This window comes from Phaenicophaeus curvirostris, chromosome 23, assembly GCF_032191515.1.
Source record: "Phaenicophaeus curvirostris isolate KB17595 chromosome 23, BPBGC_Pcur_1.0, whole genome shotgun sequence".
Classification (NCBI taxonomy): Eukaryota; Metazoa; Chordata; class Aves; order Cuculiformes; family Cuculidae; genus Phaenicophaeus; species Phaenicophaeus curvirostris.
The window spans coordinates 1,870,846-1,893,801 of NC_091414.1; the positions used below are offsets into that span (position 1 = coordinate 1,870,846).

At 55.4% G+C, this 22,956-nt stretch overlaps 1 protein-coding gene across 2 annotated transcripts; it reads left to right on the forward strand.

Moving 5' to 3' along the window:
- The first annotated feature begins 267 nt into the window (after nucleotides 1-267).
- Nucleotides 268-22,750, forward strand: TFAP2E (transcription factor AP-2 epsilon). Of its 2 annotated transcripts, XM_069875366.1 has the most exons (8): nucleotides 268-457; nucleotides 1,288-1,734; nucleotides 2,190-2,241; nucleotides 15,289-15,507; nucleotides 18,506-18,734; nucleotides 18,969-19,087; nucleotides 21,515-21,656; nucleotides 22,415-22,750. In XM_069875366.1, exons 1-8 carry the CDS (start codon nucleotides 431-433, stop codon nucleotides 22,701-22,703), a joined length of 1,524 nt encoding a protein of 507 aa, XP_069731467.1. In that variant the 5' UTR covers nucleotides 268-430; the 3' UTR covers nucleotides 22,704-22,750. The 2 variants fall into 2 exon arrangements, with proteins under 2 accessions (XP_069731467.1, XP_069731468.1); XM_069875367.1 differs by lacking the exon at nucleotides 15,289-15,507 and having other exon boundaries at nucleotides 281-457.
- The last annotated feature ends 206 nt before the right edge of the window (nucleotides 22,751-22,956 follow it).

Here is a 22,956-nt window from a genome sequence, read left to right on the forward strand (position 1 = left end):
GTAGCATCGTGGGACGCGGTTGCAGCCGGTGCCGCTCCCCGCGCCGTCGGGTCCCCGACGGCGCGGGGAGCGGCACCGGCTGCAACCGCGGGGGGCACCGGGGACCCCAGCCCCGGGAGCCTCTCCGAGGGGTCGTCGGGGGCCGTCGGGGACGGTCGGGAGCGGCTCGGGGCCGCCCGGTGCCGCCGGGAGCCGTCGGGGGCCGTCGGGAGCGGGCGGCGCATCCCCATCCCTGCGCTCTGACGCGCGCTCCCGCGGCGCCGGGCGCGCCCCCGACGCTATAACTGGCGTGCATGGAGTCGGGGCCGGCGCAGAGGAGCGGGGAGGGCGATGGGAGACGCCGCTCCGGCGGGATAGAGGGGGCGGAGACCCGGGGGGGGGGGTAACCCCGGGGCCCGGCCCGCCCGGGGCTCGCCGCGAGCGCGCACAGATGCTCGTGCACAGCTACCCGGGCATGGTGAGTGCGGGATGGGGGGGCTGGGGTCCCCAAAGATGCTCCTGCACAGCTACAGGGCTTGGTGAGGGTGGGACGGGGGGGTTTGGGGTCCCCAAAGATGCTCCTGCACGGCTACCGGGCATGGTGAAGGTGGGATGAGGTTAGAATAGGGGGTCTGGGGTCCCCAAAGATGCTCCTGCACTGCTACCGGGCTTGGTGAGGGTGGGATGAGGCTGGAATAGGGGGTCTGGGGTCCCCAAAGATGCTTCTGCACTGCTACCGGGCTTGGTGAGGGTGGGATGAGGCTGGAATAGGGGGTCTGGGGTCCCCAGAGATGCTATAGGGGCACGGGGAGTGCGGGACGGGGGGGTCTGGGATCCCCAGAGATGCTTCTGCACAGCTACCGGGAATGGTGAGGGTGGGATGAGGCTGGAATAGAGGGTCTTGGGACCCCTAAGATGCTCCTGCACGACTACCGGGCATGGTGAGGGTGGGATGAGGCTGGTATAGGGGGGTCTGGGGTCCCCAAAGATGCTCCTGCACGGTGAGTGCGGGACAGGGCGTCGGGGTGGGATGAAGCTGGAACAGGGGGTCTGGGGGTCCCCAAGGATGCTCGTGCGCGGCTACCGGGGCACGGTGAGTGCGGGATGGGGACGGAGGGGTGGGATGGGGGTGGGGGGAGTCTGGGGTCCCCGAAGATGCTTCTGGGGCGGCTGCCGGTGGGGGGCACGGTGAGTGCGGGAGGCGGGATGAAGGGGGGCTCGGGGGTGTCGCAGGGCTGCTCGGTGGGGCCGGGGGCTGGGAGTCGGGGGTCAGCATCCCCTTGACCGCAGCCGTCTCCGCCGCCGCAGGACCGCGCCGAGGGGCTGCCCGGGGCACCGGCCGGGGCTCGGCTGCCGCAGCTGCCCTCGCTCAACCAGGCTCCGTACGGGTCAGCGCCGCCGCTGTGCCACACGCCCGCCGCCGACTTCCAGCCCCCCTATTTCCCTCCGCCCTACCCGCAGCCGCCGCTGCCCTACCCGCAGGGCCAGGACCCCGCTTACCCGCACCTCGGGGACCCCTACGCGGCTCTCAGCCCGCTGCACCAGCACCAGCAGCCCGCCTGGCCCCCGCAGCGGGGCCGCCAGGAGGAGCCGGGGCTGCTCTCGCAGACCCACCGGGCCCTGGGGCTCGACCCCCGCCGCGACTACCCCGCCGTGCCCCGCCTGCTCCACGGCATCCCGGACGGCGGCCACGGGCTCCCCGACGGCCCCCTGGGGCTCCACGGGCTCGGCCACCACGGCCTCGACGACATCCAGGTACCGGGGGAGGCAGGGAGGATGCTCGGGGGGTCGGGGGGATGCAGGGAGGACGCTCGGGGGGTTGGGGGGATGCAGGGAGGATGCTCGGGGGGTCGGGGGGATGCAGGGAGGATGCTCGGGGGGTCGGGGGGATGCAGGCAGGATGCTCGGGGGGTCGGGGGGATGCAGGGAGGATGCTCGGGAGGTCGGGGGGATGCAGGGAGGATGGTCGGGGGGATGCAGGAAGGATGCTCGGGGGGTCGGAGGGATGCAGGGAGGACGCTCGGGGGGTCGGAGGGATGCAGGCAGGATGCTCGGGGGGTCGCGGTACGGCGGGGACCGATCCTTCCGCCGTCGGTGCTCCCCGAGGGGTCCCGGGCGGACCCCGCGGTGTCCGTAACCTCCGTTACCGGAGCCCAGGCGAACGATCGCTCCTGGCCTCCGGTTGATGCGGGTTCCTCCGGTTCTTGCAGGCGGTGGATGACGGCGGGATGAACCTGCTCGATCAGTCCGTGATCAAGAAAGGTAAGAGCGCGGCGGGACGCGGCACCGGGACGGGCTCCGAGCCCCGGTCCTGCTCTCGGGGCTCCCCCCCTCGTCGCGTTCCCGTCGGGCAGGGCTCGTTGCTGTCCCCGGCGGGGCTAAAACGGGACCGGCGGCTCCCACCGAGGGGTCCCGGGGACCATCCCGCTGCCGGTTGGGGTGGGAAGCGGTAGGGATGCTCCCGGTGGCTCCCGGTGCTCCCGGTCCCGCTGCCCCGTTACCGGAGCCCCGTGTACCGGCTCGGGGATGAGGGGTTGCGAGGAGAAGGCTACGGGGAGCGGGACCGTTCGGCGTGGGGGGAGCCGCAGCGGAGAACCGGGAGCAGCCACGTCCCCGGTGCCTCCCTCAGCCTCTCCTGATTTACAGCCGGTTCTCCCGGCGCCGCTACCGACCCCCCCGCCCCGTCCCCGCTTCCCAGAGAAGCCTCGGGGCGAAAAGAGCTCGAATCCGTAAAATATTCTCTCTCGTAAAAACTCCAGCGGGGCTTTCGCTGCGAGCGGGGGGGACGCGGGCGGTGGATGCGGCGGCTCCGGTGAAATATTGGAGCTCCCGGCTTCTCCCCCGCGATGGTTTTTCGTGTGGAGGGCGAGGAGGTGTCGAACGGCTCCGTGTGGGGTTCCCAACGCGAACGGGAGAACGAAACGGGGGGCGCTGGAGGCTCGGTGCCCGCATTCCCCGGGATGCGGGGATGCTGGGGGGGGGCTCTGACCGGCCCGAACCCCAGTAAAACGCGTCTGGAACCGGGAGAGAGGAGGCGATGGGGCCGGGGGAAGCGGTGCTGCCCGTTCCTGGGGCCGGGGCAGCATCGGGGTTGGGGTCGTCGGGGCCGTCGGGGGATGCAGCGAAGTCGGGTACCGGTCCGGGTACCGATCCCAGCCCCGTTCCCGGTCCCAGCCCCGTTCCCATCCCGTTCCCGGTCCCATCCCATCCCGATCCCATCCCCATCCCGGTCCCCCCGCAGCCCGGGTGCCGTTTCTCCTCTCCCAACCGCATCCCAACCCGCCGCTAACATCCCATCTCCGACAATCCCAGAAAAAATATCCCTCTGGTGAGGCTCTTCCCCCTCTCCCATCGCGGGGAGCTCCCTTCACGGCGCGTTACAGCGTTTTTTTTCCCCGTGAAAATTGTTTTTCTCAGAACGCGGCTTCATTACACGCGGCGTTCCGGCGCGGCATTAACGACCGTAATTATTTTAGCGTTAATTAGAGCACAGGAGAGGCGTTTCGTTAAAGATCTTTGCGTGAGGAGCGGTTCCCGGAGCTGGGAGCGTTCCCCGTTCCTCGGGTGTCTCCACAAATTTCTCTGGAAGTTCGGTTGAAGTTATAGTGGAAGAGGGTTGTTTTTTTTTTCCCTCTCTCTCTTTTTTTTTTTTTTTTTTAATTTTATTTTTCAAACGCGCCGTTTCTTGGAGGTTTTGGCCCCTCGGGAGGATTTGTTGTTGTTTGGTGCCAGTGGATTTTTTCCAGGGACGAAATAAAAAGGAAAAATCGAGGCTGGAAAGCGAGGGCTGAGGGTGCAGGGCTTTCCCTACTCATTTTTCTCTCCGTTTTCCTCCTCCTGTGTGTTTGGGAGAAAGATGCAAAGTGTATTTTAAACAATAATCTGATTTCGGAGGGCGACGCGCTCCCCGTCTCCGCTCGGGAGCTGCAAGAATCGAGCCCTGGAGCAGATGGGAAAGGGAGAAATCAGAAGGAAAGGGGCTAATTTCGATCTCCGCGCTCCCGTTTCTCTGGAAACGAAGCTCGAAAAACGGGAGAATTCGGCTCCAAAGGGAGCTGGAAGCTGCAGGGTTGGGGATCCCGGACCCCACGGTGCTTGGGGAGCTGGAGATGATGCCCTGAGGAGCTTTTGCGGGTCCCGAATAACCGAGCTACTCGCTCCGCTGCCCAACGCTGCAAAAAAAAAACCGGGAGAAAGAACCGCTTTGCAGCCTGATTTCTTTCTAATTTTTTAACATCTAAATATAAATAATACATAGAATAATAATAGAGGAATTTCTGCTTCCCTGGCTTTGAGCTGCGGCTGCTGCAGCGAGCGAGGAGCCCAAGGGGAAGGTGAATCCCGCGTCCCAAACGAATTCCAGCCTAGGGAAAAGAAATATTTAATAGCAGAGTGATTCCCGAGCGGTTTGCAGGCAGCCAGGGGAGTGCAGATGGACATAAAGGTTTATCTGTGCCCCCCTCTCCCCGAATATAAACATAAAAAAAGCTCCTTTTGGTCATAAAACGCTCCGAGCTCTCAAATTCCGCACTGGGCAGGATTAATCCTTAAATTCCTCGGACAGGGTCCTGATAGAAATCTGTGCGTGAGAAAACAGATAAATCTCGCCGTAATTAGTCGCCGAGATGCTGTTTGTCCTGGTTCAACCAAATATAAATCACCTGCCCCAAATCCCCAAAGCCACCTTTTAACTTCTGGTCTTGGAGAGGCTTTTAATTCAAACCAAGTGAGGGAAATAGGATGGGGGGCTCGGAGGGGCTCCTTCTCGGTGCTGGGAGAAAGGGGGGGGCTGTAAATCCAAGTGTTCCCCCCAGCACAACCAGGGGGCTGCGGGTAGGAACAGCTCGGAGCGGGATGCCAGAGGATTCCTGGCTGTGTGTTGGCTTTTTCCCTGCGTTTTCCTACTTAAATAAAACTCCAACGGGTTTAGCAGCTGCTGCCGATATGGGGTTTTTAGTGGGAGGTGTAAAGGATGCAGCAACCCTGGTGCAGGGCGGATTTGGGGTGCTCTGCGGCACCCTGGGTGCCTTTGCCCCAGCTCACAGCTGCGGGTGACCTCGAATTTAAGGAAAAGAGAGAGGGGGGAATGGCCTCAGTGAGGGTTTGGGGGGGCTCCCCATCCTGCAGCCCCAGCAGTGGCTCTGTGGCTTCTACCTTGTATGCTGGGGGATCCCCAGGCTGGAAATGAGCATCCGAACCCCCAATTCCAGGATCGCTCCCGGCTCTGGCTCCGTTTCGTTATACACGGGGGGAACGCGGTGGGACGGAGGTAGAACCCGAATTTTACTCTGAGCATGCAGAGCTGCCAACAGCACCAAAAAACAGAGGCTGAGCTTCCCCCGCGCTGGCCTGGCAAACAGGGCATATATTTAATTTAGGAGCTAAACGGATAAAACCTTAGACAGGGCAGCAAAGCTTTTACAAATATTTTTTGTGCGTGTGTTTGTTCGTTCTGCCTCTTTCCCAAAAGTATTTCAGAAATGGTTTTCCTGTCTTCTTTTATTGGTATTTTATTTGTTTGTGTCATTTGGAGGGGATTTTTGTTATTATTTTTTTTCCCTTAGTTTTCTTTTTGTTTTTCCTCCCAAGCGTTATCTCAGACTAGGAACATATTTGCCTCGAAAACAGTAGAACTAACTCTGATAAAGTTTAATCTGGGGCTCTGGCTGCTCTCGGCTACAGGCGGTTTCTGCTCGGTTCACCCTGGTGTTTGGGCACCTGGAGTGGCAACTCACATCCTGAAAGCCCCAAATAAATAGCCAGAGACCCAGTGAGCAGTTGGTGCTCGTGGTGCGGGTCCTTCCCTGGGCTGAGCGAGGAGAGGGCGACGTTCTGCTTATGAAACCAACCATTACGCCATTGCGCTCGGTAGCAACAACAAAAAAAAAAAATAATCCTGCAGCTTGGTCATAAAATAAGGAGGGGTTTTATTGCTTTGACATGCTTTGGGGAGCAGCCGAAAGCTTCTGGTGGAGGCTTTTTATTACAAAGAACAATATAAAGCCCTTTTGGGGGACCCTAGGGGCACGCTGGGGCGCAGAAGCAGCCCCAGGTCCTGCTGGCGATGGGTCAGGGGGAGCAGCGGGCGCAGGGGGAGCCGCAGGGGCCTGTGCCACGCGCTTGCGGGCAAGAGTTTTGGCTGCAGCGTTTTATAACTCCGAGCAGGGACGGAGCTGGGTGTAGCTGGCACCCCGGAGCACACGGTGCACAGGCTGGTGGGGCTGAGCCTGGCTCTGGGGCAGCAGGATTCAGCCGCCGCGCTTCCCTTCGTGTTTGGGACTTGTTGAAATTTCCATCTGAGGCTTTTCAGCCACTCCAGAGTGTTTCTGCTCAGGAATGTGGACCTGTTTGGCTAGATGCTGGACGGAAAGCTGCGCCTCCGAGTGCCCCGAGCCCACAGTTAGAAATATTGCAAGGAGTAGCTGTCACTGCTAAGGAATGCAGAGAGGAGGGAGATTAAGACCAAGATCCTCAGATCCTCTCTGCTCGTGAGCTCCAGGCTTTGATGCAAAACCTCCCCACGTTGCTGGCAGGACCAGGTGCCAACGGGACCCGGTGCCGACGTGGCAGCAGCGGTGCCGCTTCCCCTCGGTTTGCAGGAGCTGAGCTGCACGAAACGCTGCGTCAAGCCAGATGTGGCAGGAAAAATAGTCTTGAAAGAATGGGAGATTAGATAAACATCATTTCCTGCGATGGGCAAGGTAATAAATGAGGTCATCCCATAAAACACTCCGGGCTGCAAAGACACATCTTTTATAGGACTGGCCAGGGATGTGGGTGGAGGAGCTTGGACCGCGGTGCTGAGCTCTCCCGGCCTTCTGCAGCTTTACCTGCTGCAGCAGCTTGCAGAGTGGGAAAAGGGGCTCACCTGGGACAAGCCAGGTCTTGACTGGAGGCTTCGCTGCCCCAGCGCTGCTCACAAAGGCTTTAAAGTTCAGACAAGCCCTCGCACACACTGAGATGCATCAAAACACGGGCGCACCTCCCCATCCCTCGCGCGCACACGCGGCAGGAGCACCTACTAATCAAGCAGAGCAACTTAAAAGAAAGTTTTTTACTCTGAACTGCATCCAGATCACCATTCCTCCATTAAAATTATATTTTTAACGTCCTGTAATTGCATCAGGATAAACCCAGGTGTGTGTTCATGGGAGATAACGTGCGCGGGGACGGGTGAAGGCGCTGGGCTTTGTCTCAACCTCCCCGGTGCCTCCCAGGCATGTGTTATCTCCAAGTTTCATGTACCTTGTCATGACTTACTGTTTAATTAGATGTTTTTAAATGAATATATTTTTTTTTTCCGTTGGTAGAAGTAAAGAGCAGCTCCTAAAGAGCAGGTTCAGAAAAGCCAACTTGGGGTTGCTCTCTGCCATGTGGCTTGGGAGTCAAACCAACAGCACTTTGGTCCAGGAGTTGGACCTCAGGGAGGGTTTCTTGATGCGACAGCATGGAGAGAGGCAGCACTGATGTTGTGGTGCCTCCTTTTTGGGGGCTGTGAGATATTTCTGCAGCTTGGAGGTTTTGCTGGTGCTCAGTGGCTGCAGATGCTGCTCTCTGGGCAAAGGGGTCACCAGGGGCCGGTTGTCCCCAGCCACCCAAGTCATTTGAAGAGCTGTGCAAAGGCATGAAAGCTTCTGGGGAAGAGCATAACACTTGCTCCTACCTTCCTGGGCAGGGGGTTGCTGCCATGCCACAGCTCAGCTCCAGGGGGATGATTTTTCCCCTGATGGACAGGCAGCGAGGCCACCCAGAGCAGCCTCAGCTGGGTGACGTGCACCCCACGGTCTTTGTCCCCATGAAGGAGGTGGCACCGAGGTTTTCATTTTGCAGATGGTGCCTCGCTGGGTCCCACAGGGCACCCACCCACGTCAGCACGGACACAAGGATCTGTTTGTGTGCCCCTAGCCCAGGCTCACCCCAAATTCACAGCAGAGCAGGGGCAAACACAGACTATTCCTCCCTGTTCTGTAATAATCCAAGATACGTGATCTCAGAAAAAAAAAAAAATGTTTGCAATCTGTCTTGGTTGTTTGAAGAACAAACCCAAGGTTCTCTGAAGTCCTAGACGAGCACCCTAACCGCCAAACAATCCCACCCTTTCCTGTGTGATCCTAGGGAATTACTCATTCTTGCTGTTCTTCCATTTGTTTGTTTATTTTAATTCTTAATGAAGGAACTAATTAGCAAATGTGGATATGATACTTGGAGCTGCTGCCTGCTCAGCTCTCGTACTCGATCCCGTATCCCGCTCCGCCCTTGGTTTGAAGGGAGGTTTCGTGTTGTGGCTTGGTGGGAAGAGCGGAGAAGCACGAGGGACTGAGAAAATAGGGCTAGAAATGAGCCCAAACTACCCATTGCAGTAAAATCTCGCAGGCTCTGGTGCGCCTGCGGCTCAGGAGCGAGGGGCTCTGGGGCAGCACGAGGCGAGCAGCGAGCAGGTTCACCTTTGCAGCCCAAAAAAGCCGTCGCAGCTTCTGGAGCGTCTGCAGCGCGTGCTTGGGATTCCAGCTGGGCTGAGCCTCCCCACCCTCTATCTGAGGCATTTATCTGGCATCAGTCACCCCAGTGCCGAGGCGCCAGGGAGCGGGTCAGGCCCTATTCCCTCTCGACTGGTCCGACAGGTCCTGGGAAGCAAGCGGTGTCCCCAGCGAGGTGGGGATGGGGGGTACCCAGGGCTCCCCGAGATGACCCCGCACGCCAGGGGCTGCAGCCCTGGGGTTGGGTGTGTGGGAGCAGAGGATCCAGCCAAGGGGACCGATGGTTGCAGTGCATCCAAGCTGGAAAAAAGAGTTGGGGGCAGTCATTGAGGAGGCATCGCCGGGGTTGGGGGCAGTCATTGAGGAGGCATCGCTGGAGGGGGTTGTAGAAGCTGCAAGAGATGCTGCAGTCACTTAAAGGCTCCAGCACAGCTGGCTGGACTCTCCCCATGCTGTTTCTGTGGCTGGGTGGAGGTTTTCCCTGTGGAAAGATGCAGACGTGGCTCCTTCCCCAGGTCTTGTGGGTCCTGGAGGTTTCCCAGCATGTGCCCCGGCAGCTTTGGCTGCGACACGTGTTGAGATCAGGCTGTAACACGTCTGGGTTGCCAGAGATCCCACCAGTATCGGGAACTCAGCTCATCTCCTGAGCGAGGAAAAGGAGAAGCGTTTGTGCTGTGATGGCCAAGCAATTCTTCTCCCCAGAGCCGTGGACTCTAGAGCAGCAGGTGAATTTAGATTTTCATCTCTGCGGTCTGAGGCTCGGATGGAAGCCCTGCCACACGCTCTGCGGATTGGCAGCGCGCTCTAGACGAAGAGAAGTATTTTTTCTATTATTATTCACGTCTAATCTCTGCTGAAGGGTCTTTTGCCCTCCAATAATCTAAGTACATTTTAACAAATTGATACCAACAGCACCGTGGCTTACGTAGGATCCGCTGCCACTCGCGACACACAGGGTATCTTTGTTCTCCCTTTTTAGATTATGTAGATCCAAGCCGCACGAATTCAGGCGCTTCTATAGGGAATACCGGGAAAACCTCTCAAGCATGTTACTGTAAAATGGATTATGCTGTTTAAACACATAAAGATCCCGTAGACTGGTTGCCAAAATGTAATGGGAGTTTGTGCTGCTAAATGAATAAACCTGTGCTGGTTAACACCACAGGGCAGAGAGAGGCCGGGAGCGTTTGATGCCGCGCGGCACGGCCAGAGCAGGCTGGGGGTGCCCTTGGATGAGGAATTTTCCTTGGGGTCGGCACAGCGTTCCTCTGGCTTGAATCCTCACACTTTCCAGCCTCTTGCTTCCCATACGAGAAGCATGGAATGGTTCGGCTTGGAATGGACCTCAAACCCATCCAGTCCCACCCCTGCCATGGGCAGGGACACCTCCCACTGGATCAGGGGCTCCAAGCCCCATCCAACCTGGCCTTGAACCCCTCCAGGGATGGGGCAGCCACCCCTGCTCTGGGAAACCTGTTGTGCCTCCCCACTCTCATCGTGAAGAAATTCCTCTTTGTGTCTAGTCTAAATCTCCCCTCTCCAGTTTGTATCCAAGAAGAGACCGAGGTGCTTAGATCCGTGCAGAGCAGTCAGGAATTGAACTGAATTTTAAATAATTGTTGTTTTTTTTGATGTTGGTGTGAAGGGGCTTAGCTGCAGGTTAAAAAAAATACTGGGCTGGGGCAGTGAAATAATCAATTACTGGACTGGGGCATTGAAATAATCAATTACTGCACTAAAGTGACTTTTCAAGTGGAGTCGCAGGGGTCTGAGTGAGAAGCCCAGAGTTCAGGGAGGGGGTGGGAACTGCTCTGTCGCAGCAGCTCTGGTGATGAACAGCAAAATCCCCATCCAGTAAATACCTGCAAATACACCTGGAGATTCAAATCAGCGTCCGAATCCTTTTCCATTCACTTTCTGGGAAGGAAACTGGAGTGCTTGAGTTTCCCCAGTTAGGAGGGTATTTTAATCATTAATAGTTGCTGCTTTCTGTGGGCTATTCCTGACTCTACTGTTCAGAATCTCCCCAGACAGCACGGCCCAATCCATAGAATTAAGTCCAGCAGGGAAGTATTCGGGAACTCAAAAAAACTGTGAGCGGTTTCCAAAAAATTTACAAAATATTCTGAGCAAGCAGCTCATTTGAGGCTGAGCTGCTGCTAGAAAACAGGCAGGGAAGAGCATTAGTTGGAATTATTAATTGCAAATGGCTTATTAATCCCCTTCCTAGTCCTGAAGGAGCAGAAGGGGCTTTTGCAGAGGTCCCAGTAAATTTTGTTGTTATATTGATCAGTCATTCCTATCAAGACACAATGAACTAAGCCGTTCCATCATATCCACTGGTCTTGGGGGTGCTGAATATTCACACCCCCACCCCGTAGATCCATCCCAAAGCTCCCTGGGAGCAGACACCTGGGTGCTTTGCTGGATAAAACAGAGGCACGGAAAGGGAAACGCAGTTTGTATCACCTGGCACCTTCACATGAAGTTCATAACCTAATGTATTGATTTGCATTGGAAACAAAATGTTAAGTCGGGAGCTTTGCATAAGCATGGGACCTCTCCCCACCAGCTTTCTCATGGGAATCGTTGGAGGCTGCCAGTCCTATCCCGGCTCCCTCTCTTCTTCCGAAGGTCCGAGATCCATTTCCCTATCTGGACTCAGCAATCTCAGAGATAAACCCAAGATTCTTTCCATCCTTCCATTTAAAAAGGCCTTCCAGCCGACGATGACGCGGTTCCTCGAGAGGCTCTTTGACGCGGGGACTCGGTTCAGGTTGTGCATTCGAGATAAAGAAAATACCTGTCTAATCCCCTCTGGGAAGGAAGGATAATTACAGGCTGCGGGTTAGAAATATGGCTGGTGGCACTGACCTCCTTCCTTGGCCCATCAATAAATTCCTCTCTGCTGAAACACCAGGAAACGGCAGCGGCTCAACTCGGCACCACCTCCCCGGTGAGACGCGGCGCTGAGAACGGTGGCAGGAGCAGCCGCCCCTGGCTCACACCCACACGCCGATCCGTCTTTATGCACGTATCTTATCATTTACATCCGAGACATTCAAACGAAGGTTAGGTTAGTTCACCCAAAGCTCTTCCTGAAAGAGAGCAGCAGCCCCTTGACTTGCTGGAGCACGACCGGCTCCGCGCAAACATCCCTCAGCTGGAGTTTCCCCCCTGGAGCTGCAGGAACACCCCGTCTAGAAACCCAGGGTGGCTCAGGGATGTCACCACCAGACCTCAAACCTCAGCAGGTGCGGGAAGGAGAAGCTGAAATAGGTTTGCACGGGCTTCCCACAGCCTTTTCTTGGGATGCTCTGAACCCGCAGGGATGCTCGGGCTGACCGATGCGCAGCCCTGGAGAGGGACAGAGGGGCTGAGATGCTTTTGGGGTGGTAGGAGACAGCGCTGTGCCTAAAGATGAGTGCTTGCTTCGTGCCCAGATAGTCTTCTAAAAGGATTAACGGCTATCTCTTTAAAATGCGATCTAAACTGCAGCACACTCCCACTTTTGAAAGAGATCTTGCGACAAAAGCTCCAATATCCAGGGATTTGGGGGCTGCTGAGGAGGAGGATTTACCTGTAATGTATCTAAGGAAAGAAGAAAACAGGCTTGTAAGTCAGGCAGCGATTTGCATGTTCCCTCTGGACTTGTTTCCCCCTCTTGCAGCACCTGAAGCTCCAGCTGGAAACGGAACTGAACAAATCGCACCACGATAAGCGATGCAATTCCCAAGTACCACAAATTTCCCTGCTTACAAATCATTTCGCAAGCAGGTAGCACATTTCTCGTATGGAAATGAGTCAGGACTGCAGCTTTTTTCTTTTTGGAGGTACAATCTCTTTTTTTTTTCCCTTCAAAGAGCTAAAAGTTGATGGTGTGAGGTCAGACCTGAGCACGGGCACCACGATTCCCACGCTCCCGGCTGCACCCGCACACAGAGCCCGAGCCCGGGCTGCAGGTGTGCTTTTTGCACTGTGTATTTCCATGGAAAAATGAGCATTTTCAGGAATTTTAGTGGTAGTTTTGGCCACGAATGTTTGTGAACGTGGAAGGAGAGGGAGTGCAGGAGCTCAGGGACAAAGCATCATCACCCTGGACCACAGCAGAGCTGGATGAGGAGGCAGCAGAGGCGCAGGGCTGTGGATAGATCCATGCTGAAACTTGTTGGAGAAAAGCAGGAAATTCTCCGAGGCTTTCTAGTAAAAGCATTTGAAGAATGTATTTCTTTCACTTCTTCTTTGCACCTGGAATTTAAAGTACAAGGGGCCACCTCTGCAAACCAGACCCGATGTCATAATCTTCATGCTTTATCCTGGGACACCTTGAAGGCACCGAGCTCCTTACTCCATCCGCTGGATTCACGACTGAGTGACCATCAGTTTGGAGGGGTTCCTTCTCATTCATCCTCCTGCCTGGTATCTCCTGAAGAGCCCTCACAGAAACAAGGCTGTGGGATCCCACCACCCCTGCAGCATCGCTGGAAGCATCAGGACCTCGTGTTCATGGGCACAGCCTCTCCCTCCTGTCTGCCTCTCCAAGGAGCATCATCACGTCCCGTGCTCAGGACCAGCTCCCTCTGGCTGCATTCACCACGCAGAAGCTTCTCACCCAGAGAAATCTTTCATCTGGGGATCACTCGGCAAGTTCTAATTGGGAATCACAGCATCCCTCCCAGGGAGATATCATTATCTCCATTTTACTGACGAAGACCATCAAACCCAAAGTGGAGAGGTGACCTACCCAGTGTCATAAAACAATTCCCAGGCAGAGCAGGAGCCTGCGGGTTTCCCACTGCCCTGAGGGAACAACCACATGCAGGGAGGGTGCTCTGCAGCTCGGGAAAATCAAGGGATGAAGCCTTTGGTGTTTCTGGAAACCAGGACCTGTTTTGGAATCACTCTCTCTCTGCATCAGGGGGTTTCGTGTCACAGCGAGTGGAGGTTGTGGGAGTTTCATCACCTGATGGTTACACCCAGGGTATGTTTAGAAGACAAACCAGACCCAACTCAGCACAAAAAGAGACATCTCTGCTGGGAGATCACAAGCCTCGTGGGTTCAAAGGAAGACGAAGCTACGCGTACCTGCTCTGTAGCACCAGGGCAGCTGACTCACACGGGAGTTTGGGTCATTCTGCCTCGTTACTCCTGAAATGCATCGTGTAGTGCAAGTGGTACCCGCCTCGCAGCGTGGAAGGAGGCGGCGAGATGCTGAGTCTCGTGGAAACGCTTCCTGAGGCGTCGTACAGGTGAAACGAGGAGAGTTCCCGTCCCACCCGACAAGACGTGTCACGCCTATTGACACACTGCCGCTCTCAGCAGCTAAATTTGAGCTACAGGAGCATCACGAGACAAGATGATGCAGTGACAAGTGTTTCAAGGCATTAAATAACATCTGGAGCTATAAAAGCAGAGCCCATGCTTAATCAGTCCTCTGTAGCTATTGCCCCAGCATGAGAAAGTGCTGTACAGCCCCGACTGCTATAAAATCATTCCCATGGAGCAGAATCGCATGCAAACAGATTATGCCCATCGCCTGATCTTTGGTAAATCATTTAACTTGTGCTGTGCCTCAGTTTTCCTCGGCTGCAACAACGATCCAGCTCACACGGGCCTTTGGGAGGGAGTTAATGAGTCCAGTGCCTGGTCCTGTACCAGCAATGGGCTGGGGACTGGCAGCCTGTAAAGGTCTTTGAGGTCTGATCGGCGTAACCTGGAGGGCTGGAGCACCTCCTGTAGGAGGACAGGCTGGGAGAGTTGGGGTTGTTCAGCTTGGAGAAGAGAAGAGAAGGCTGCGAGGAGACCTTAGAGCAGCTTCCAGTGCTGAAAGGGGCTCCACGAGAGCTGGGGAGGGGCTCTTGGTCAGGAACAGGAGGGATAGGATGAAAGGGAATGTTTTTCAGCTGAAAGAGGGGAGATTGAGTTGAGATTTTAGGCAGAAATGTTTTTCTGTGAGGGTGGGGAGGCCCTGGCCCAGGTTGCCCAGAGCAGGGGTGGCTGCCCCATCCCTGGAGGGGTTCAAGGCCAGGTTGGATGGGGCTTGGAGCCCCTGATCCAGTGGGAGGTGTCCCTGCCCATGGCGGGGGTGGGACTGGATGGATTTTAAGGTGCCTTCCAACCCATTCTGTGAGTCTGAGTCCTGGGGTGGCGAAGCCCAGCAGAGCCCTGTCCTGCTCATCAGGCTCAGCCGGGACGCGGGGGCCAAGAGCCTGAGCGCCCTCATGGTTTGGCCCCAGCATTGAACTCTTTCCTTCCAGCCTGTGTAAAGCGTCGGCCCATCACGGTAAGAATGAGCGTCTCTGGGGTGGTTTCTGCTGAAAACTCTGTCTTCCCCCATCGTGTGTGGGAATTGAGCCACGGGGACCAGCAGGGCTGGGGCTGGCTCGCTGAGTGAAGGGCGATGCCGTGCCCCGTGCCAAGGGCGCGTATCTCCTCTGGCTTAACCCAGAAAACCTCCGAAGCGGCAACCAGCACAGTGATGCTGATGTCCCATTTCTATTCCCAGCCGCAAAGTGCTGCGTGGGGCGCAGGTCTGTGCCCTCCCTGGATGCTCCTCTCCTCGGGCACAGCCGTTCGGCACAGCGTGAAAACCCCGTCTCCGCTCCCCTGGTTTGTTTCTCGGCCCCATCGCTGGGATGAACCCTCAGCCCCAGCCTGTGCGGAGCAGCACGTGGCTCTTCCCAGCGCGGGAGGCTCCTGCATGCACCCGACTTGCTTTGGAAGGGTCCCGTGGCTCGTGCCCGCGGCGGGCGCGGGGGGTCCCGTGGCTCGCGCTCTCGGCTGCGCCCCCGTGCCCACCCGCAACGGTCTCATGCTTCCTTCTTGTCTGCAGGCTGGCTCAGGTGCTCCGATCACCTGCTGCTTGCGGGAACAGGAAAGCAGCAACTGAAGATCGAGGGGGACTTTTGGTTTACTCAGATGACAAGAGACAATTTTGGTTCCCCAAAAGCCAAGGAAACAAAGCTGTCAGGCTTTAATGGTAGCTTGTCTCCCTCCTGCAGCATGTTTATGGGCAAACAAGCTGCAGATCAGACCAGGCAAACGGCAGCAGGTGAGGCCAAATAACAATCATTAATAATTACTGGCGAACGTGGCTGTGTTTATTCTTGTTGTGTCGAGGCAACGTTGTCTAATGGATGAAGCACTGTTACAGGACCAAGAGAGCGGCTTGGTCACCAGCGCTGCCACCCGCTCTGGTCCTCCCTTTGCATTCCATGTGTCCCACTGCTGAGGGTGCAAACTCCCCGTCCCACGCCTGCATGTGCCAAACGTGCCGGGGCTGAGCCCCGAGGTGGGAAAGCGAAGCAGAAATCCATGTTCTGTAACAGGTGCCCGGTGCCCGCACGGTTTGCTCGTGGCGTGGAGCTGCTCAGGGCATTCCCCCGTGCAGCGATAGGTTCTGGGTTATGAATTTCAAGGGGATTTGTTTCCGACAGCGGGATCATTCCTAAAAACGCCACTCGGTGTTTGAAAATTGTCTCCGTGGTGTCTCCATGTCATCTCCCCGCTGTGCGTCAGCGTCCATCCGTGCCTCCCTACCCGCTGCCGTGTGCTTGGGGTGGTTTGGCTGTATCGGACCCTTCTCCAGCCCGGTGTTAACTCACACCGGGGCCAGCTGGGTTCTCCTCCTCCCGGGATGCTCACGGACACGTGTGGGGAGGCACAGATCCCCTCTCCCCTGCATGGCTGTTCGGTCCCTCGTGTCTATGCAGGTCCCAGCCATGCATGCGGCTTGAGTGCACGCGAGCGCATGCAAAAATAGGTGAGTACAGAAATTATGCAGAGCTCTTTGTGGACAAAGTGCTTTATCCTACAAGCAGCACCAGTTCACTGCGGGGGGTGGTTTGGGGTGGTCCTTGCTGCAGCAGAACCCACATCCTCTGGGTACCCAGCGTGATGCAGCCTCGTCGTCGATGCATGGGTGTTTGTAAAGCATGCTCTGGCTTTTTATTTCAAGGGACTCCCTTAGAGACAAATCTAACCTGTTCAGGGATTGTGAAAGGAAGCTTTGATGTTGCTGCTCTCTGGAAATAGCTCTGCTTTCCTATGTCTCGTGGTGACGTGTCCGTGTTTGTTCTTCCCTGGACGTCCCTCCACCAGCCGCAGTCGTGGTGAACGCCGGCACGACCGGGCTGGCTGCAGCGGGCATCATCCCCTCAGCCCCCAACTCTGCATGAGTCTCATGCTGAAAGGAAACTTCACCTACCTCAGCTCACTGCCATTCATCTTTCAGTCTGAAAACATTAGCCTTTTTTTTATGTAACATGTGCTCCTTTTTTATTGCCAGACTAACAAGTTGTCGAGCTGCATTTACAATATGCTGATTGTAACCCCCTCCAGTGGGTTCATTCTATGCACCCTTCCCAATTCATTCTCAGGTTTTCTGTTTCATTTTGGACATGTGCATTTCCTTTATAAATTCCCGCATCTCGCCCTGGTATTCGTTGCTGCGTTGCTTGCAGGAACCATCTGACCATGCACAGAGGAGCAGTCATTCCTGAGGAACCACAAAGAACGCCAGGGCTGAAATGATCCGGAGAGATGGCATTTGCAGTCCTCTCTGGATTCTTTCAAAACCTGCTTTTTTTCCCCAGCATTAAATTGGTTATTAATTTCAGAACATAAAAGCCAAAGAGATTTGGCACAGGTTTCAGCTACGGTTTTAGCCTATAAACCTTTATTGCGTCTAAAAATGTTTCTTACTGGAATGACGTATGGGAAAATTGTGCCCGTTTCATTCTGGGTGTGATGATGCCCTGGGCTCGATGCGATGCTGCAGCCCCATTGCTTGTCAAAACTCTTGTGTTAACTGACTTTTGTCCATTAAGTCAACGGAAGTCTGTGCCGGGCTGGTTTGGTTTGATCCTCTCAAGCTTCCTTTAAGCTAAGGATGATGGAAATCTAGGGCTGCAGCTTGTTGTGGGGCTAATCATAGAATGGTTTGGGTTGAAAGGGACCTTAAAGATCGTCCAGTTCCAGCCCCCTAGGATGGGCAGGGAAACCTCCCACTGGATCAGGGGCTCCAAGCCCCATCCAACCTGGCCTTGAACACCTCCAGGGATGGGGCAGCCGCCACTTCCCTGGGCAACCTGTTCCAGGACCTCCCCACTCTCATAGTGAAGAAATTCCTCCTTATGTCCAGTCTAAATCTGCCCCTCTCCAGTTTATCCCCATTGCCCCTCATCCTATCACCACAAGCCTTTGTAAACAGTCCCTCTCCAGCTTTCCTGGAGACCCTTCAGGTACTGGAAGGTCTCCTCGAAGCCTTATCTTCCCCAGGGTGCACAATCTGCAGTCAAAGGAAGGTTTTCCACTGGTTCCTGTGGGCACATACAGCTCTTGGCCACCCCAGCATCTCCTGGGTTTCCCGCAGGGTCCCAAGGCTGCGTCCCAGCCCCGCTGAGCCCATGGAGCTGGGCTGCACCCGTGGTTCCATCCCAAACCCAGGAGAGGAGCAGCAGCCAGGGCAATGAGCCAGCGCTTCACCCTGCTGCCCCACCTCCCCGAGCACCCAGGGAGGCAAAGCTGGTCACAGGTCTGGGCAGGAAGGCTGCGGACAGTCCTGAGCCTGCCAGGAGACCAGCCCAAACCCTTGGGTTTAATTACAGGAGAGCTGGGAGGCGTGGGAAAGCGGGGGAGAGCAGAGGCCAGGCTTCTTCCACTTTTTCCCTTCCTTTAGCTTAGTTTCATCACTCACCTCTCTTAGAATCATAGAATCACCAGGTTGGAAAAGACCCACCGGATCATCGAGTCCAACCATTCCCATCAATCACTAACCCATGTCCCTCAGCGCCTCATCCACCCGTCCCTTAAACCCCTCCAGGGAAGGTGACTCAACCCCCTCCCTGGGCAGCCTGTTCCAGTGCTTCTTTTATTGAGGAAAAAATGAAGCTCCCTGAGACATCCCAGCCAGCCCTGGTGATGCTGCGGACGGCAGCGCACGGATGCTGGGGGCTCCAAAGCTTCCAGGAGAGTCACCGAGCGGCTTTTCTGGCCCCGGAGTCTCTCAGCCACGCTCTCCTCTTCTCTCTCCTCTCCTTGTCTCCCAGTGCCCATCCCCACCAAGGCAAACGGCACCACCATTCCCACCCTGTCCATGAACAAAGACAGCCTGATCGGAGGGGTGACGAATCCCAACGAGGTCTTCTGCTCCGTGCCCGGCCGCCTCTCTCTCCTCAGCTCCACCTCCAAGTACAAGGTGACCGTCGGGGAGGTGCAGAGGAGGCTCTCGCCCCCCGAGTGTCTCAACGCTTCTCTCCTCGGAGGAGTCCTCCGCAGGTAAGAGGGGGGGAAAGCTGGAGCAAGCTTTGTGCTCCACAGCAGCTCTTACCACTCGTTCACAGAGACGAGAAACTCTACACATGGTGCTTTGGGGAACAGCATTTTTGTTGTTTTTCTTCTTTCCCTTCAAACCTCAAAGCTTCGACTGGGAAGCTTTATTTAATTGCAGTTATTTTAACATTGATTCCATTGTAATTTTTTCTTCCCCTCCCTTGTTTTCTTTTTTTTCAGAGCAAAATCAAAAAACGGGGGGCGGTGTTTAAGGGAAAGGTTAGAGAAAATTGGACTGAATCTACCTGCGGGAAGACGCAAAGCTGCCAACGTCACCCTGCTGACGTCCCTCGTGGAAGGTAAGAGTCGCGCTCCACTCCCACAGAGCATGGGAGTGCCGAAACTTCAATACCCTTCATTTGCAGCTTTCCACAAACGAGAACACTTAGAGCAAAGCCGGCAGCGGTCACCGCCGGCCGAGACTGGAAAAATCCCCGTGTCAGCCTCCGTGCTGATCCAAGCACGTCCGCCTGCTGGAACTCAGACATTTCTGTCGGACCAGTCATAGCCCTTTAGGAAGAGGCATCCAAGGAGGGCTGCACGCTCCCTGCCGGCTACATCCAAGTGTCCCGTTTTTCCCTCGGAACTAGTTCTAGTAACGCTTAGGTTCAGAAAAAACAAGTACCAAAATGCTTAGAATCATAGAATCACCAGGTTGGAAGAGTTGGAGTGGTGGCTGCCCCATCCCTGGAGGGGTTCAAGGCCAGGCTGGATGGGGCTTGGAGCCCCTGATCCAGTGGGAGGTGTCCCTGCCCACGGCAGGGGGTTGGAACTGGATGGGCTTTGAGGTCCCTTCCAACCCAAACCGTTCCACGATTCTATGAAAATGCGACCTGCCCTGACGTGTGAGGTGCCCCTGCTTAAAGCCGCTCGTTTGTCTGCTTCCCTCCTACTTTTTTGAGCTATGGAAATGATGATGTCGCTGCTGCATCTTGGGAGAAAGGGACACAGGATGCAAACAAACGCGATGACAGCTCTGCCTCCCTTCAAGCTTTGGAATCCATTGTGTTTGCACCCAGCGTGTTGGAGGCAGCTGCCTGCAGATTCTGAATAGAAAATCATCTCCATTGTTGGCAGCAAATTAAATGACCCGCTTCATTAGGCGGAGGTTGTTACTAAGGGCAGTTGGTTCGTGCTGAATGAAGGGCTGATTTCCATTAAAAGAAAAGAACGAAAGAAAGGAAGGAAGAAACGTACATTTTGATTTTAGGTGGCTGCTGATGTTTTGGTTACTGCTTACCAGCTCGTAGTAAATAAAAGAGTAAATAGTAGTAAAAGAGTAAAAGTAGTAAATAAAAGAGCATGTGTGCTCGAGGGATACAGGTTCCCCCTGCACAGTTACGGCACGGGGAGATGTTTCACCCCGAGGAAGGGGCTGTTGCGTGGTCATTACTCAGCATGCCAAAGCTGGCTTGTGCCTTATGCCCCAGGCACCCTCTTTCTTATTTATTTTCTCCCCTCTGTCCAGTATCTGCTCATTTAAAACCAGTACCGGGTGGGTTTTTGAGTGCTAACCGTAGACTTCTTACACTGACCCACAGATTTTCAAGTGGATGGGGGAGAACGGGAACGCAGGAGGCACAACGAGGGCTGCAGGTAGAAGTGCAGCTCCGTGTCCCCTCTGCTGAAACCTCTCTAAGCCAGCATCCAAGTTGCCTTTAAGACTTTCAGCTATGTAAGACTCACATTCACGGTGAAACAAACCCTGCCTCAAGCCTTGCCTCTCGCCATGAGGTCACACAGCCCTTTTTACAGTCCCTGGAACTGTTTTTCAGCAGCTATTACTTTCTGATTATTTTCTAACATACAGATAACTGCCGCTCTGATTCTCTAGGTTTACCTTGTTTGATCCTTCTTTGGAGGAGGAGATAAAGTGTTATCTTTATATGGGAAGCACAGGCACTTTCCCTGTAATGCAGCTTCGTGGCCTGAGCTCCGGGAGCTGGGGAGGCTGTGATGGGATCTGGGTTAATACTCTTAGGATGGATGGTCTAATACGTCCGAGCAGCAGGAGGGCACGTCAAATTAGCTCTGCCTGCCTGCCCGACTGGGATTTCGGGTGTTGGGCATGATCAATTGCCATCAGTTCTGATTATTTCCATGGGGATGCCTGGAGAAGGATCAATTCCATCAATGGGTGGGCATTTCCACGGGTTGATGGATACGCTGCCTGCACGTCCAGCCCGAGGGCCCCCGCTCGCTGTGGGAGGATGTAAACCCCTTCCTTCTGCCCATTTCTCACATGCAGAAGTCACAGAATCATAGATTCCCTAGGCTGGCAAAGACTTTTGAGCTCATTGAGTCCAACCAGACCTGTCTGCTACTAAATAATATCCCTAAGTCATGGGATAAGGTAGCTTCTTCATCCTCCCACCCCTGCTTAAACCTCTGCTTGATTTGGAAAGGCTGAGAAAGAAGTTTTGGATGAAGTGGGGAGTGAAAGATGTATCAAGGGAAGCATCCAAGTGAGAAACATCTCTGCAACCCAGAGAGCTCTTGGGTGGCAGCTGAGGAAGGAGAGGGCTCCAGCCCTGGCAGGAACAAACCACATCAGTGAGATGAATCATAGAATTATAGAATTATAGAATATCCAGGTTGGAAGAGACCCACTGGATCATCAAGTCCAACCATTCCTATCGAACACTAAACCATGTCGAGGCTGCTGCAGAAAGCGTCCCCCTTTCATGCAGGTATTGACACAACTGGTTGATTTGTTCTGCTCGTAGGTGAAGCCGTTCACCTGGCTCGGGATTTCGGGTACGTGTGCGAAACAGAGTTCCCAGCCAAGGCGGCGGCAGAGTACCTGTGCCGACAGCACTCCGACCCCACCGAGCTCCACACCAGGAAAAACATGCTGCTGGCTACCAAGTGAGTACAGGTGGCAACAAGCCACCAGTCCATGAGGCACCCGCAGCCTGGAAGGGCAGCGTTAGCCACAGACCTTAATCTGAGACGGTCTCAGATGCTGCACGCAGAGCTATGCAGCGAGGTGAGGAGTTAGTATGGATTGGAGGGCTTGCTCCTACATGGAGAGCTGACCCTGAGCCCAGCGAGCATCTCAGCACCTGCCACATGAGCCCCTTCGCAGCAGCTTCAACTCCACACCCGAGGGCTTTCCCCAGGGTGAAGAAAAAACCTCAGGGGGGATGCGGCTGCTCAGGCAGGGAGCAGGAAAAGAGAATCACAGTATCAGAGAATCATAGAATCACCAGGTTGGAGAGACCCACTGGATCATCGAGTCCAACCGTTCCCATCAATCACTAACCCATGTCCCTCAGCACCTCATCTACCCGTCCCTTAAACCCCTCCAGGGAAGGGGACTCAACCCCCTCCCTGGGCAGCCTCTTCCACTGCCCAATGACCCTTTCCATAAAAAATCTTTTCCTGATGTCCAGCCTGACCCTCCCCTGGTGGAGCTTGAGGCCATTCCCTCTCGTCCTGTCCCCTGTCCCTTGGGAGAAGAGCCCAGCTCCCTCCTCTCCACAACCTCCTTTCATGGAGTTGGAGAGAGCGATGAGGTCTCCCCTCAGCCTCCCGCTTGGGCAGGGAGCAGGAAAAGAGACCCTAAACCCTCACCTGGCATCTTCCCAACCGCACTTATGGTAACACAAACCTCTCTCTTTCAGGCAAATCTGTAAGGAGTTTGCAGACTTGATAGCCCAGGACCGCTCGCCGCTGGGGAACAGCCGCCCCTCCCTCATCTTAGAGCCCGGTGTCCAGAGCTGTTTGACTCATTTCAGCTTGATAACCCACGGCTTTGGGGGCCCGGCCATCTGCGCGGCGCTCACGGCCTTCCAGAACTACCTGGTGGAGTCCCTCAAGGGGCTGGATAAAATGTTCATGAACAGCACAGGGAACGGGCACGCGGCCGGAGACTCCAAAGCGTCAGAGAAAGAAGTGAAGCATCGGAAATAACGTCCCCGTCTGCTTCCCACTCCCTGGTGGGAGCGTTCCCCGCTCGCCGGAGCGCTGGGAGGGAAGGCTGAGCCGCTGTCCTGTTTGCTGAACTGCTACCTTTGATATTGGGATGAAACTCGGACGGCAAACAAAGACCGAAAAAAGAAGATTTAAGGAATTTAAGAAGCAAACAGCTCCACTGGACGTAGGGAGGAAACGAGCCAGGGTGATGGCTCATGGGGTTTTGCCTTTTATGTTTTGTTTTAAGTCA

What these genes read in the sequence shown, in the direction of transcription:
- TFAP2E (XM_069875366.1), top strand. Translation starts at nt 431, where the DNA reads ATGCTCGTGCACAGCTACCCGGGCATG. An exon ending in ACGGCCTCGACGACATCCAG is followed by an intron (nt 1,735 to 2,189) that starts GTACCGGGGGAG and finishes CGGTTCTTGCAG; the next exon opens with GCGGTGGATGACGGCGGGAT. An exon ending in GACCAGGCAAACGGCAGCAG is followed by an intron (nt 15,508 to 18,505) that starts GTGAGGCCAAAT and finishes CTTGTCTCCCAG; the next exon opens with TGCCCATCCCCACCAAGGCA.